Source organism: Sus scrofa, chromosome 16 (genome assembly GCF_000003025.6).
Source record: "Sus scrofa isolate TJ Tabasco breed Duroc chromosome 16, Sscrofa11.1, whole genome shotgun sequence".
NCBI classification, from domain to species: Eukaryota; Metazoa; Chordata; class Mammalia; order Artiodactyla; family Suidae; genus Sus; species Sus scrofa.
The window spans coordinates 49,756,867-49,772,577 of record NC_010458.4 but is presented as its reverse complement, the minus strand read 5'-3'; the positions used below and the strand labels follow the sequence as shown (position 1 = coordinate 49,772,577).

Sequence of the window (15,711 nt, the reverse complement as noted above, 5' to 3'; positions counted from 1 at the left end):
AATGTCTTTTCCTCCCTCCTCTTCCCCCTTGGAGGCAAACACTGGCACCCAAGTACACATGACAAACACAGGTGCAAACAAACTCCTGAACACACAATTCACGCAGTCTTGAGGAAAAGGTCGGATCCGGATGTTGTCCAAAGAGGAGATTCAGGGAAAAGAAAACTCACAGGATTCCAAGTTTCTAAGAGTGCGCTGATTTTGTTTTCGAGTGAAAGAGATAGAAAGAACTGGTTTAAATTTTCCAATTGCAACGATTTGGGAGAGGGTCGCTGTGCCCGCACACTCCTCTGGCTCGCCTCGGCCCCTCTCCTAGGGGAGTTATAGCACTATCGGACGCTGTTGGGCATTCGCTAATAGGGAAATACTACTCTTCTAAGCCCCCTGCCTGTAGCATTTCCTTTAGCAGGGATGCTGGCCTGTGCTTTCAGGGCTGATCTTTAGCATTAAGTTAGCCCCGTTTCGACCCATTGTAGGAGCTTCATAATTGTTTTTTGCAATGTCAGTTGCAGATTTTAAACGTGTTCTGGCGGTTTGGGGTGGGGAGGAGGTATAGGCGCGGGGTACCTTTCAAAAAGAGGGGTCAAAAGAGAGAAGAAATGGGACTCAGAGAACTTCCTCTTTAAATAATCGGCCTTAATTACGCCTTAGACTTTTCAGTTTTGGCGTGATTATAACCCTTGAGGGATCGCCTAATAACAACTCTGCTGACTGCTCCTGTAATTAACTCCTAATTTATTTCAAACAGGAAAAAAAAAAAAAAAAAAAGGCCCCAGCCTCTTCCGGAAGAGCCAATCGGAGACGAGCGTCTGTGGCGTCAGCGCCAAAGCTCGCGCGGATTGGCTGAGCCAAGTCTCTCACTTCCCCTTGGAGGAAAGGCACAGCTCCCGACGCGCCCCTCCCGTCTCCCCCCCAAAAAAGTTTGAGTCGCAGCTGCCGGGTTGCCAGCGGAGTCGCGCGCCGGGAGCTACGTAGGGCAGAGAAGTCATGGCTTCTCCGTCCAAAGGCAATGACCTGTTTTCGTCTGATGAAGAGGGCCCGGCGATGGTGGCCGGGCCGGGCCCGGGGCCTGGGGGCGCCGAGGCGGCCGTGGAGGAGCGCCGCGTCAAGGTCTCCAGCCTGCCCTTCAGCGTAGAGGCGCTCATGTCGGACAAGAAGCCGCCCAAGGAGGCGTCCCCACTGCCAGCCGAAAGCGCCTCCGCCGGGGCCACCCTGCGGCCACTGCTGCTTCCCGGACACGGCGCTCGGGAAGCGCACAGCCCCGGGCCTCTGGTCAAGCCTTTCGAGACCGCCTCGGTCAAGTCAGAAAATTCAGAAGACGGAGCGGCGTGGATGCAGGAACCCGGCAGATATTCGCCGCCGCCAAGTGAGTGCCTACCGGGGCAGGGACGAGGGATAGGAGGGTGCTTAGGGTGCCGGAGGGAACTGGGGGCCGGTATTCCACGCTGGGGTTACAGAGACCCTCCCGTACTCCGCGCCCTGGGAAGCAAGCGTAGCAGTTCTTGGCCCCTTAATATCCCCAGAGTCCAGGGCGCCGGCAGCATCCAAGACACCCTCTGGGTAATATCCGCGCAGCGCGTGTTTGGGATCCCCTCGCTGTACAGAGTGTTCCTTGAGACAATTGCCAACTCCCTGGTCTTTGAAGGGCGAAGAACCCCAGCTGGGTTTGCAGGGACGCTTGGTTATCAGTTTCTCTAGTCCTCAGCCCTGTTTCACTGTCCTTCGGGGTCTCTGTCTGGGGCTGTAAAGGAGGATGCGCGTTTAAAGAGCCCTCGAATATGTGCCCGGCAGAGGCGGGGTGACTTATCGCCTTTCAAAGGTTCACAACCCTGCGAGATGTGCCCTCATTTTAAAAATGAGCTAATCGAAATCTAACCCCACGTTGGGTAGAAATGATCATCTTCCGTCGGTCCCGCGGGTGTCGAAGCAGGACCCCGCAGAGTGATGGTGGCAGAAACTGATGCGGCGAGGAAATGTCTCCCGGTCATCTCGGCGTCGAGGACCTCGCTTCGCTGGGAGCGGGCTGGGGCCAGGAGCCGTGGGGCTCTGCTTGGCTCAGAGTAATAATTAACAGCATTCCAGCAGCGTCTGAGTTGACAAAGTGATGCTTATTAGTTCACCAGATCCCTGTCAGATCATCGCTTGAACCCCGAAGTGTGGACAGTGGCACCGGGAGCTGTGGTTATCCCCGTTTCCAGACACCCAGACTTTGAGATTTGAACTTGCTTGAGCCAGGTCACTGAATTGGACAAGGGGCTGTGGTGTCCAAATCCTCCTCCTCAGTATAGTGCCCTGGTCATTTCTGATCCCTCTCCCTGGAAAGACCAAGTAGAGGTCTGAACACCTGCACCCCGCTTCCTGCCAATGAGGAAGGAGGACTGAGAGGCCCAGGAGAGCTGATTTCTCTTCCAGCGTTAATATCCATTTGGGGGCCCTGCCTGGGTCCTTTCGCAATTTGGAGGCATCATCCCCTGTGGCTCCTTTTACAATTATCTCCTGGCCTTTCGCATTTCTCTACCTGCACTGTATCTCTAGGAGATGTGAAAGAGGGGTGGCCTGCAGAGGGACTTTTTCCAAAGCCGGGAGCAACGCATTTTTTTTTTTCTCCCATTTCCATCAGTCCTGAAAACTTGAGATGCAAAGTATTCTGTGAACAAAACAAGGCCATATACCCAGGCATCAGTGGCTGTCCCCTCTGGCATCTTTCTCCACCCTGTTAGAAACTCCAAAAGATTCAAAGGGCGTGGAGATTAAGGACTCAAAGAATTTAAACTCTAGTTTGCACAGTGCTTTATAGCTCTTTTCACCATATTATCTTATCTGATCTCTGTGTGGCTGAAGCCGGCCTCCTAGGAACGGATGAGGACATTTCAGCAGAGTTCAGAGGAATCAACACACATCGAGTTTGGGCTTGGCCAGCAAGACTTGGGAACATTGAATGATCACCTACCTGGTGGCAGACAGGACTCTGGGCAGTCTAAAATCTGGTACTGTGAGCCACTCTGCAGGAGCAGTATTAGTTACCATATTATTGACGGTGAAATAGAGGCTCAGAGACTTTAAGGGACTTAATTTGTTTGACAAATATAGAGACAAGTATTCCTAGGCCTGGGTCAGTTCCCAGGTGTGCGTCGAAGATTCAGGCCTTACAGGGAGTGGTGGTGTCCAGGGTTCAGAAATTCCTCCTGTCTTAGGTCCTGGGGGTTCTGGAAGCATGCCTGCCAGGTTGTGTGGTGGAGCTTCTCTGCTTGGTAAGGCAACCCTGGACAGGAGAAAAGTCGGAGATTCTGAGACAGGATTTTTTTTAAAACCAGAAGTGGGTCACTGGGGCCTTGGGCCTGGAGATGGCCTCCGGAGCTCCATGGTAAGAGTGGGGGGGGGTGCTGCTCCCAGAGATCCTAAGGTAGGAGCCTGGGGCAGGAGGGAGCCTCCCGCCCAGGCCTGGTTTTGTTATTCGGAGGCGGGAGGATAAACGCTGTTTTGCTTTGTATAATCGCATCCTTCCTCTGGCTGGTTTAAAATGGGGCGGGGGTGGGAGGATGGGGAAAGGTGTGCTGGAAGGGAAGCCTCATTGGCTTTGATATGTCAGTGAGATTCCCATAGCCTGGATTTCATAATTCAAGCGCAGCCCCTAGGAGCAGCCGGAAGGACCGTGCCCAAACTCAGAGGAGTTGCTTCTAAAAGTAGAGCAGGAGCCAGCGTAGACTCGGGGAGGTTGGTGTCTGAGCCAAGACCCCTGAGTCGGGTCACCTTTGCGAAGGGTGGGAATTTCACAGGTCTCCGAGTCTCTGATGGTTGTTATTTTATTTGTAAATTAAGAAGTAGGCGCCCCCAGCTCTCGGGCTTACTTAGGGATTAGCATATGCAAAAGTCGACCCTCCGGTGGTGGTGCTTTCTTATCCATCCCTCCCCAGATATCTGGTTTTTGATTGCAGAACCCACTACCTTTTTCTTTTTAGCCATTTAAAATGATAGTTAATAATGTCACATTAGGACAGATCCCCTTCTTGCAAATGAAGGCTGGGTTGGGACTTGTGCCATGTCACCCTCAAGTATGAAGTGTAAACTCTTTTCTTGGGCCACCAAAGTAACTAAACAAGAAATGCGACATTCTCCCTTCAGAGTGCTTTGGAGTTATGACTGTGGCTATGTTTGGAAAATTAGCGTAGCTCGTAAAAGCCAAATGCAGAAAATGAATTGTTTAGCATTCTGTCCTACAGCTCCACACCCCCACCCCCCACTCCCTTTAAGGAAAAGCCCCAAATTAGTTGATGCTATGGAATCACAAGGATGCCGGATCCTGTGACTTCCTATAATTGGATCCATTTAAATGTGGAGTCTGGATGCTGCCGGCATACCTTTATTTTGCTTGTTATGCCCTCTTCCCAAATTCCAGCACTAAGCTAATCATTGACACATTTGCTCCAAACCATAGAATGGGTAACGGAGATGACTAAGATGTTATCACATGCTCTCAATTCAGGAGGCAGCCTGATTTCCCCTGACATTTACATTTATGGGCGAGCTAATTTTCCCCTCCTTCTTAGTAAAGTTTACATTACAGAAGCACCCGGCCAAGAAAGTCATCCCACATCCAGATCTGCAAAATGCTGTGCAGGTTTTATCATCTGTAGACTGGAGGGAATGACAGCTGTGTGGTTGTTTATTGCATGAGGCGCTCCCCCATCCAAAGATGCTATTAATTTACCACAGACTTTATCGGCTTGATTATCCTTCACAAATACTCCGATGCAATCCAACTTTTCCTGCTGCCGAAAGGGGACCGATGCAGTTCATTGGACCCTTTTCCTTTTCCTTCTCATATGTGATCATCTCGGCATCCAGGGATTATCAGGAACCTAGCCCCCTATTTTTAAGACCCGAGACATTAAGCCATGGGGGTTTGTTTCTCAGCGAATCCTCCGCTCTCTTGACTTAGGAGAGAGAGGTCTGTTCCTATTTCATTGTCTCTAATGCCATTTGTTTTCCATGGCGAAAGTTCTATTACACTATTAAACTCCCAAACTTTGTGTAAGAAGACTTAATTTTTTAAAATAAAGCACCATATTCATGTGAATATGGTCCTTCTCCCATTCCCCACCACCACCCAGCCCAAACACACACATGCATTGGTTCTGACAGAAGGTGCCTTTTTGAAAGATGAAGAGTGGAGCCCCTCCCAGACACACCTGATGAGACAGCCACTTTCTTCTGCTAACTCACCTCCCATTCTCTTCCCCAGGACACATGAGCCCCACCACCTGCACCCTGAGGAAACACAAGACCAATCGGAAGCCACGCACACCCTTCACCACTTCCCAGCTCCTGGCTCTAGAGCGCAAGTTCCGCCAGAAACAGTACCTCTCCATCGCAGAGCGGGCAGAGTTCTCCAGCTCTCTGAACCTCACAGAGACCCAGGTCAAAATCTGGTTCCAGAACCGAAGGGCCAAGGCGAAAAGACTGCAGGAGGCAGAACTGGAAAAGCTGAAGATGGCCGCAAAACCTATGCTGCCCTCTGGCTTCAGCCTCCCTTTCCCCATCAACTCGCCCCTGCAAGCAGCTTCCTTATATGGCGCGTCCTACCCTTTCCATAGACCTGTGCTTCCCATCCCGCCCGTCGGACTCTACGCGACTCCAGTGGGATATGGCATGTACCATCTCTCCTAAGGAAGACTAGCGCGCCATAGACTCCGGGATGGATGTTTGTTTAAAAGCCTTCCTTCCCCCTCCCTCTCCCAAGAAGACAGTCCTGCCGCCACCACCGCCACCACCGCCACCGCTGCCAGTGTCGGGCTCTGCAAACCTTGCATGCACCACCCTCAGAGGCCAGGTTGTCAGGGCCACAGGCTTAGCTCAAATTGGTTCTTTAGTCTGGAGACACAGAAGCCTGTTTTCTAGGTGTAATCTTCTAGATGCCCCCTTCTCCTTTCACAAAGATTGGCTCCGATGGTTTTTATATATAAATATATATATATAATAAAATATAATACATTTTTATACAGCAGACGTAAAAATCAAATTATTTTGAAAGGCAAAACTTATACACACACATATATATTCTTTTTTTGTTCTATATATCACCTTTCTAAAAGAGACTGCTTAAGTCTTTTTTTTTTTTTTCTTCCTTCTGGGGGGGGACAAATTATTTGCTCAGATTGCCACAATTCAGTGATTTGGATGGGATGACTGACTTTTGCTCGTGGAAAACAAACATTAGAATTAGACACTAGGGAGGGGGCACATCGGGTTTTTTGTGGTTTTTTTCCCATGCATTGCATTGAAAAAAATCATTAGATGTGACCATATTTGGCCCTATTCCCCCCTCCCCAACCTTGTTTGTTACACACTGTTAAAAGTTTTTGTAACATCCATAAAAGGGGGATGAGAAGAATCCTGGGAGTGCCTGGGGGTAAGGTGGAAAATGGAAGTCTTTCTTAATTCCTCTCAAGGCTGTTGCTTAACTCCATTTCAGATAATTGGAGAGTGAAAAGTTAAAGCATGTCGGGAGGAATTGATGGTTTCTGTGAACTACTAGGTATGTCAATCCTCACACACTGCAAAGGTGATTTTTTTCGGGGGGGTGGGTTGTAGTTAATTCTCTGCTTACAAAAAAAAAAAAAAAAAAAAGTCTTGTAACCATTACCTATATGCTAAATATTCCCCAACAATGAATAGATCCAAAAAGGAAAAAAAAAAAAATCATGCTTTCTCTGTGTGTGTACCTATTGTATGTGCTAAACTTATTAGAAAATTTATATGCTTTTTAACATGTTGGGGGCAGAGGGGAAAGCCATGTTTTGACTTGCTAAAAATGGTGTTGTCAGACAGCCCATGTAGCTCCCTGGTATTTTCATCTTTCTATCCAGCTCCCCCCTCCCCCAGTATACTTTGATCCCTTTGAAAGGGTGCCTTGTATAATTTTATATATTTTATTTGAAGAGTTATTTCTTATCTCTTATTCTGAATTAAATTAAACGTTTGTTTTATTGCAGTAAAGTCTGTCCAAAGTCACAATTATTTTTAAGAGGCGCTCTCTCTTCTTAACTGGACTTAGCCCAGAAATGCCACCCAGATGGGGGCAGGGGGTGGTGATTTTTATTATGATTTTAATGGGAATCAGTCAGTCAAGAGTTGTGGCCACTTTTCAGCCTGGGGTAGAGAAAGCCATTGAAAATAGCAAAATACTTTGAAATGCTTCCTCTGGCAGCTTGTGTTACTCTTGGAAAATTGCTCTTAGGAGTTTTTCAAACTCCAGTGAAAGATGAGCTTAGCAGTGGCAGGGCCAAGGGATCAGCCAGAATCTGAGGGGTTTGGAGATGATGGAGGGAAAAACCTTGAACTTGAAATCTCTCTGCTACCAAAACAACAACAAACTTCAGGCTGAGGGAAAGGGAGGTATCTAGCTCTGCAAATGGACGCGGTAACTACATGCATTCATTGGGGGGCGGGGGCCGGCGGCCGGGGGTGGTGGGGGGAGATGGATGCCTGCTGCCCTTTCAGGACTGTGTCAAATCACATTCCGTTTACCATTCCTATCTCCTTCCAAGGAGATCGGCCTTTAACAAACGCTCTTTTCGGTTTGTAGGGGGAAGGTAGTTCATTCAAGTACCCTTTGCTTTGCAGCCTGCCGTTCCGCTGGACAACGAACGGGGGTCAGGCTTGGGTTCTGAGGCATCACCATGAAAAGAAATTGGTAACGGGTGGGGGAGGTGGGAAAGGATCTTCAACTCCGCCTTAAGTTGTGCAAATAAACGTAGTGGCCAAGGATGATACCTTTCCGAGGGCTGTTTTCGGAGACGTTCCCGTGACCCTGGGAACCCGTCAGAAGAGAGTCGAGAACTTCGTGGAGGCTGCGCGCTGGAGAGGTTGGCACCAAGGTTACCTGTTAGGACTAGCGCTTTCTTCCCAGTTTCTTTTGTGTCACTCCCAGTTTGGAGGTGGGCGCCGGGCACTCCCATGTGCCAGCGGGGCGGAAGCTACCGGGGTCGGTTGGCAGGTCTCCAGCGCGAAGTGTGATCCCAACCCAGGGCTCTACTGCGAAGCTGGGATCCGACCAATTTCTCCCGGCTCCGGCGCCGAGCTGGAGAGAGCTTCAGGAGCCTCTCAAAGCCCTCCGAGTGTGCGCCTTTTTGCCATCCCGCTGGGCCACACCAGCCATCCCCATTTATGGGATGCGTTTTCCAAAGGCCAAAGTCCTTCCCCGTTTCGTCATCAGCCGGCCAAGTTGATCCCTATTGAGCCCGTCCACCCAGCTTCCTTCCCGGAGCCTCTTGGACCCCGCAGCCTCAGGCGATCTCAGCCCAGGTTGGGGGGATCCGGAGACGCCGGACCCGGGTTAAGACTCGGCTTGCCCCGGGGAGGGAAGAGGGGGTCGCGAACCCGAGGTTTTTTGTTTTTTGTTTTTTTTTCGGAGAATCCGGGCTGCGTCCTGTATGGCTAGCGGGGTGGATTGGAAACCGTTTCGGCGGTTGCGCGTCACCTCAATCGCTCTAAATCCCAGAGAAAAACTGAGGCCTGGAGAAAGGAAAAAGGGTCTCTCAGGCTCAAACCTCCGCACCCTAGCGCTACTGCGTGGATGGGTTACCTTAACCGAGGACGTGGCCGGCCGGGTTGCTGCGGCCCAGATCACCGCCAGAGGTCCGCCGGGCCTCCGGTGCGTCTTGCCCTGGGGCGCTCTCGGAACCGCCTGCTCTGCGCTGGGTTTGGAGGTCGCCAGGGTCCCCGCTTAGGTCGGGCTGGGTACGCCAGGCGTTTCAGAGACCAGACGAACAACCTGCAGCGACCGAAGGACCCTGACTCACCAAGGATACAGGAAGTCGCGCTTTGGAAATTAAAAACGAAGATGCCAGGGTGCTGGCTTTGGCCACCATCACCCGGGCTGCGATGGTGCCTGGCACCCAACTCCACGCGCCCTCCCACACTTCTCAACACTTTCATGGAAAATTTTCCAGAAAGATGGCTTTGCCTTCAGGAAAGAGGGTCCAAAAGGAGAGGAAATCCCATTTATTGAGCTCCTGGCTAAATGCAGAACTAGGCATCTTCAGGCACCCCTCCATTAGCCATTGCCCACCCCCGGGGGGAGGTATTATTGGTGCCATTTGATAGTTGAGGAAACTGAGGTTCAGAGAGATGGTTCACTAAGGTCCTAGAGTCCCCAAGACTTGCAGAATTCAGGCCTAAGTGTGAGCCGGGGGGGCAGGCATGAGGTCTGCCAAACATGGGCCCTGCAGGAGTTGTCTCAGACAGGTTGCTGGGCGGCAGGGCCTTAGGGAGCTCTCCAAATCCCCTAGCCCAGATGTCAGCCCAGCCCAGCTCTGGAGCCCCTCTCTGCATTCCCTCCCCCATCTCTCAAGGCTCTGAGGGGCTTCCTGCCCAGGGTCCCAGCTTCTAGATCCCAGGGGAGCTGGGGCTCAGCCTCACCACCCTCCCCCCAGGGACAAGCCCAGGGAGGTGAGGCTGAGGCAGGGCCCGCAGGAGGTAGTTATGGAAGGCCTGGCTGGCTGAGAGCAGGCACTGGCAAAACGTCTGCCTGACCCGACTGAAAAGAGGATCCCTGCCTTTGAGCAGAACCTTGTCTGACCGAATGAAAACTCCCACGGCCATTCTTTGCTATAAAAGCCGCTCATTTGCCACGGGTTGGAGAGGCCACTTCCCCACCCCCACTCCCTCTCCGCTGTCGGTTTGGAATAAACATAAACCTCGTTTATAAAAGAACCCACGTCACATACACACACACACACACACACACACACACACACACACACACACCCCTCCCTGAAATCACAGGGCCCAGTTGGTGGAGTTGTGCCTGTTTTCCCTTTCAACGTAAATTAAAAAAAAAAAAAAGTCTAGATTGGTGATGCTGCAGGCCTCTTTAATGAAATTGGTCTGAGCGCCAGGAGGAAAAGTCTCCTGTCAACTCCTGGATCCCTCCACCCCTCGGCCGCCCCCAGCAACCCCTCTCACCTCCTCCCCTCTAGGAGCTAAATAAAAAGCAGTAAAATTACTTTCCAAAATAGCTTCAAAGCAGAACAGAGTACCAGGCTGCAGGAATCCTGAATCCTGCCCTGATAAGGTTCATAATAATCAAATCCAAACTCCATCCACCTCCTCTGACTCTTTCCAACCTCCTCCGGACCCCTCTGCATTTGTTGATGAAAACACTTTGATGTCCTGAGTCCTCCAAACAATTATTATTATAATTTTAAACAACCTGGTATTTTCCATTACTAACGGCGCGGGCTTTGAAGTTACACCTCATAATTTCCTAAATTAAATAAATCATTTTAAGTTTGCACTGGGAGGCTTTTAATAGCAGAGAAAGGAATATCATTATCTTATTGAGACCCAATTGTGGTGGCTCCAGTTTGGCTGTAGCTAGGGGCAAAGTAGGCTCACTCTAACAGACAGACTTTATTAACCTCCCATAACTCTTGAAAGAACATTTTTATATTTTCTTTGATTTCCCCCCTCCCGCTCTTGTTTTAAAGCTGTCCCAACCTTTAATTAGTGCCTAATATGAAAAGCATTATTTTTTTAATGCTATGTAATTTACCAGCGGCAACAGGCCAACTTAACAATTGTTTATTAGACTTGGTTTTTCACACAGGGCAAAGAATGCCGCTCCAAACCCAACTTTTCATGGGTGGTTGCACTAATTAATACAGTGTCTGAGGCTCCTAGGGGGTTTTTTAATATTGAAGCCTATGGGGGCGGAAGGGGGTTTTAGAAGTCCAGCTCCTGCCGACCACGTTCTCGCTCTGATTTCTTTCATGCTGTTTTGATCCTGTCTGTGGAGTCAGCACAGACAGAAACTGTTCCCTGGCTCCGGAGACGCCAGGGGATCCCGAGGCAACGGCCCCAGGAACCCCTACCTCCCCCAGCACCCCCTCTTGTGATTTATGGCTTGTGGGGCCCAACTTGGGGTGCAGGGAGCTGGCTGCTGCTTGCTGAGACTTGGGGAAGGGGGAGCCGCCCCTCATCCAGCCTGGAGGGGGAAGGAGCTGGCCTGGGGCTTGGGTTGGGCCAGAGTCAGGCTGCTGGGGGCAGATGCCAGGTCTCCCAGGCACTGGGCAGCGCTGGGCTCTGGGCATAGTTTCCTGAGATTGAGGCAGGGGCTGGGCTGGGAGTCGAGGTTAATCGAGGGAGGCGCCCAAGCCAGCGTGCCTCCTTCTGGCTTTTCTCTTACCTTTATCTCTGCTATTTCCCCCATTCTTTTGTCTTTCCTGTCCCATCTCATCCTTAGCCCACCTCTTATTTCTTATCAACACCGTCTCCCCCCCCCACCGCCCATTTCTCTTTGAGTTACAGTTTTCTTCCTATCATCCTTTTTTTTCATGTCTGTCCCATCCTTTTAAATCTTTTTTTTTTTTTTTTTTCTTTTCCGCCTTTATCTTCAGTCTCTGCAATTCCTTTTCATGCTCTCCTTCTCTTTTCCTCCTCTGGCCTTCTTTTCCTGTCATTTTGTGCCCCCACCGCGGCTCTCCCGATTTGTCCATTTTCTGTTTATGCTTATTCCCACCTATTCCCTCCCGCCCCCATTCCCATCCTCTGGTTCTCTGTTTTGTCTTCTTTCTTCCCCGGTTCCAGCGATTCTGTGCCCAGCAGAGGCGAGCCAGCCTTGCCCCTCTGGGCGCTGCGCCCTTTCGCAGGGGGCTTCTGGTCCCCACATCCCCCGGCCCCCGCTGCCTTTCCCTTCCCTGCTGCACCTGGCAGGCGAGCAAGGGAGAGACCCCCGAGCAGGAGGAGGGCATGTCGCCGGCCTTCTCCCTGGAACCGTGGGCGTCGCGGGCTAGAAGGGCAGCGCCCGGCAGAGAAGGGCCAGGTCCCCGCGCACGGCCCCTCCGCCCCGCCCGCCGCCGGCCGCCCGTTTGATGTCGCGGGCCCGGCAGGAATGCGGCCGAGTTATCAATCACCCAGCTGGATCCCGAAGGTCTCGGCCTAATCACATTTAATTGCTCGTGGAGGCCCACTCTCGCCCCGGGCCGGCCGCCGCGCTCAATTACTCCCCAAATACCTGCCATCAATAAATGCGCGCTGACACCGGCGCGGCCCGCTCCCCTGGCCCAGGAGATCTCCGCCGACCAGGCGCCCCGCATCCCACCTCCACCCCACCCCCCATCATTAAACTTACACCTCGACGCCCAGAGGAGCAAGCCAAGCAGATAATAGCAGTCCCTTTTTACTGAGCGCTTCCCAAGTGCCAGACACGGGTGCTCAGCGATTTACACGCTCCTTGGAGTCTCACCACCATCCGTCTGATGTTACCTTCTCTGTGTGAATTAAGGGAACGTCGGTTTATTCGTTAACGTGCCCTAGGTGGCAAAGGTAGGCCTTGGCTCTCCAGGGATGGGACCTTGCGACCAGGCAATTCCATAGGCCGTGGGCGAAAGCACGGGGCAATAGTGCCTCCCAGAGGCGGGAGGTTCACCTGCCCACCCCCCGCCCCCCACCCTGCACGAAGGTGTGTGGGCCAGCACTTTTAGCCAGGTACTTCTTACAGGAGCCGATGCATTCCTCCCACCTACTCTGTGAAAGATCCCATTTTCCAGATGAGAACACGGGGGCCTGGAGCCCCCGTGTGAGCTGCGAGGAAGTCGCCCTCAAATTGAGGTTGTGATCTGTCCCCTGCCTGAATGTCATCCTTCACTTCCTTTTGCACCCTTTACCTTGAGAGCCACCCTGAAATTCAGGAACTGTGGCTTCTCCCATTTTCCCAGGAAAGAGAAACAAACCTCAGAGAGCAAAATTCCAAGAGAGGGGATGCGGCAAGACTGAAACACAAAGCTAGGAGCTCAGAGTCCTGGAAACCCAAGTCAGTCCCAGCCTACTTCCATCACACTATCCCCCTTCTATCAAGAGCCTTTGCTTCAAAAAGAGCACTTCTTGTCTATATTTCATGTTGTTTCCCATTCGTGCAGAGGTAACAATTATGCATCTAAGCAAGAATGAAGCAGGTGACACTGACTTCTTGTGTGAAGCCAAATGGCCAGATTGACTTAGGTCAGTTTGAAACAGTATTGACATACAATGTTAAGTGAAAAGAGCAGGATAAAACACACACACACACACACACACACACACACACACACACACACTCGATTATGTTAAGTATATATAATGCGTTTCATCTAAACAAAGATGCCATCAACTATAATATGCATTTTATATTCCATTTTAAAGGAAAAAATTGCCAATGACAATGTAATGTTTAATTACCTAGAATTTTCTTTTAGACGTATTCATCTTATTAACAGCTCTTCTAAATTAAAAAGATATGTTGTGCACCTGAAACTAATATAAAATTGTAAGTCAAGTATAATTTGTAAAAAAGATGAAAGGGGCAAGAGTCATCTAAAGTCAGTTATTGACTTCCTTTATGCCATACCTTGTCTTAATCCCTTATATCTTGTTATAAACTGTATTACAGTGTCCAAAATAATCTCATCCTCATTTGACCCTTGAGGCAATAGGTGAGGTATTATTATTATTATCCCCATATTGTAGAAAATAAAAAGGGAGCTCAGAGAGGTGAGGTCACTTCCCTAAGGTCAAACAGCAAGGAAGCAGAGCCAGGCTTAAGAGCTAATTGTGTAGTTTCCTCCTGCATGGGGGGAAGTGAAGTCCTCACTGGACTAGAAGTCTGTCTACTTTTTTTTTTTCTTTTTTTTTGACTCGAGTACGCGTACAGGTCCCTGAAAGAGGTTTCTGGGTTGCAGGGCCTGATATAAAAAGAGCCATTTTAGTAGCGAAGCCCTGCCTACTTTTATTTGAATGCTGAGAATGCCTGATGATGGAAAAACTGACTTTGTAGAGAAATTGTGTATACGAGGCTAAGTGCCTCCCCTCCCGAAATTCCCTCACAGAAAATCACCTGAAAGGTGGCGGTGATGGATGAGGCACTTATTGATGTGAAATTGGCCAATTTAGGGAAAATCAGAGGGCTGCAAAATGTCCTTCTCCCCCGCCTTCCCACCGCATCAGCCAGCTTACCCCTTCTAGTCTTTCCGGTTGGATTTCTCTTTGTTTAGCAATGGGAACAGAGAGAAGCCAAAAAGACAACGTAAAAAATCCCAGGGGTGGGTGCAGGGAATATGATCTCGGACTTGAAAATTCCAGGAAAGCAACAGGGCAATGAAGTCATCCCCAAGGGGTGGGGAGTGGGGGCGGGGCAACGCGCCTGCCACGTCAGTGCCCTCCAGGGGGTGCTGGCCGAGGACAGTGTGAGGTGGCTTCGCCTTTGAGGCTGGACTTGCAGATCTAAGTTATTCCTGGGGTTAGGGACCTCTCTGCCCTGTGCAGACACCACTAAGGCGCAGTCCACTTTGATGAGAAGGTAAAACTGATTTTTTCCTTGCAAGTAGCAGCCCAGTGCCAAGGAAATTAGGTCTTAGAAGGAAGGAAGCAATTAGAGGGAATGCAGAAGCTTTCCCAACTGGAGCTGAGGAAAGCTGAGAGCTACTCGAATGTCTCTTTTAGGGGCAAAAATGCCCAAATTTTCCTCTGCAATGCAGTCTCTGGCTAAGTGTGGGTCTAGAAAGTGATTTTTAGAACCAGAGAAAATAAATGTGTGATGACTCTTTACGGTTCAAAACTACAATACTGCCAACAAGAAAACTAAGCTCCCCCACCCCTCCACTTTTTCTTGCTTTATAGGGCGGGATCCAAGGCATATGGAAGTTCCCAGGGCTAGGGACCGAATCAAAGCTACAGCTGCCGGCCTACACCCAGCCACTGCCAGATCTGAGCTGCATCTGTGACCTACATCATAGCTCATGGCAACGCCACATCCTTAACCCATTGAGCAAGGCCAGTGATAGAACCCACAACCTCATAGATTCTAGTCAGGTTCAACTGTTGAGCCATGAAGGGAACTCCTCCCTTTTCTTTAAATCAGCAGCAAGATCTTTTTTTTTTTTTTTTTTTTTTTGTGGTGGGTCTCAGAGTACACTAGTGATCCTAAACATTGATCCCATCATCCTCCAAGACTTTCCTAAAATTCTCCAAACAGAATTATTCAAAGAGACTAAATTTATTCAAAGAGAAGAAAAAGATGATGTTTTTCATCTCCTTGAAGAAAAACTGCATTCAATGAGCACTTCCTATGTGCCAGGCAATGGATCCCTAATTTCATTTTAAGCCAAATAGCACAGTCATGTCATCTCCATTCTATAGATAAGGGAACTGAGACCCTGAAAGCTTATGTAATTTGCCTCTGGTCCCACAGCTGGCGAATGGCAGAGCTGGGATTTGAATTGTTGGTTTCCAAAGATCACGGTCTCAAAACAGCTACTGTAGAGCGTTCACTGTCTTATCAAGCATTTTGGGTTTATGTCACTTCCAGGAACAGAAACGGAGGAAAGAGAAGGTCCTTGGGCCCACTGGGATTCTCCAATTGATTTAAAAGAAGAAGCTGTCAGAGTTCCCTTTGTGGCTCATAGGGTTAAGAATCCAACAAGTATCCATGAGGATCTGGGTTCAATTCCTGGCTTCACTCAGCAGATTAAGGATCTGGCATTGCCGGGAGCTGCAGTGAGGTCACAGATGTGACTCAGATCTGGCATTGCTGTGGCTGTGGTGTAGGCTGGCAGCCGCAGCTCCAATTCAACCCATAGCCTAGGAACTTCCATATGCCTTGGGTGCAGCCCTAAAAAGAGAAGAAGGCAAAGGAGAAGAAGAAGAGAGATTGTCATCCGAAGCAAAATGCCATTT

The 15,711-nt window shown here is 50.0% G+C and overlaps 1 protein-coding gene across 1 annotated transcript; it reads left to right on the top strand.

The window, feature by feature from the left end:
* On the top strand, positions 833-6,991 carry MSX2 (msh homeobox 2). The gene is made up of 2 exons (XM_021076645.1): positions 833-1,366; positions 5,243-6,991. Exons 1-2 carry the CDS (start codon positions 988-990, stop codon positions 5,665-5,667), a joined length of 804 nt encoding a protein of 267 aa, XP_020932304.1. The 5' UTR covers positions 833-987; the 3' UTR covers positions 5,668-6,991.

Coding starts and splice junctions, on each gene's coding strand:
- MSX2 (XM_021076645.1), top strand. CDS start 988: ATGGCTTCTCCGTCCAAAGGCAATGACCTGTTTTCGTCTGATGAAGAG. Junction 1,367..5,242: donor CAGATATTCGCCGCCGCCAA/GTGAGTGCCTAC, acceptor TCTCTTCCCCAG/GACACATGAGCCCCACCACC.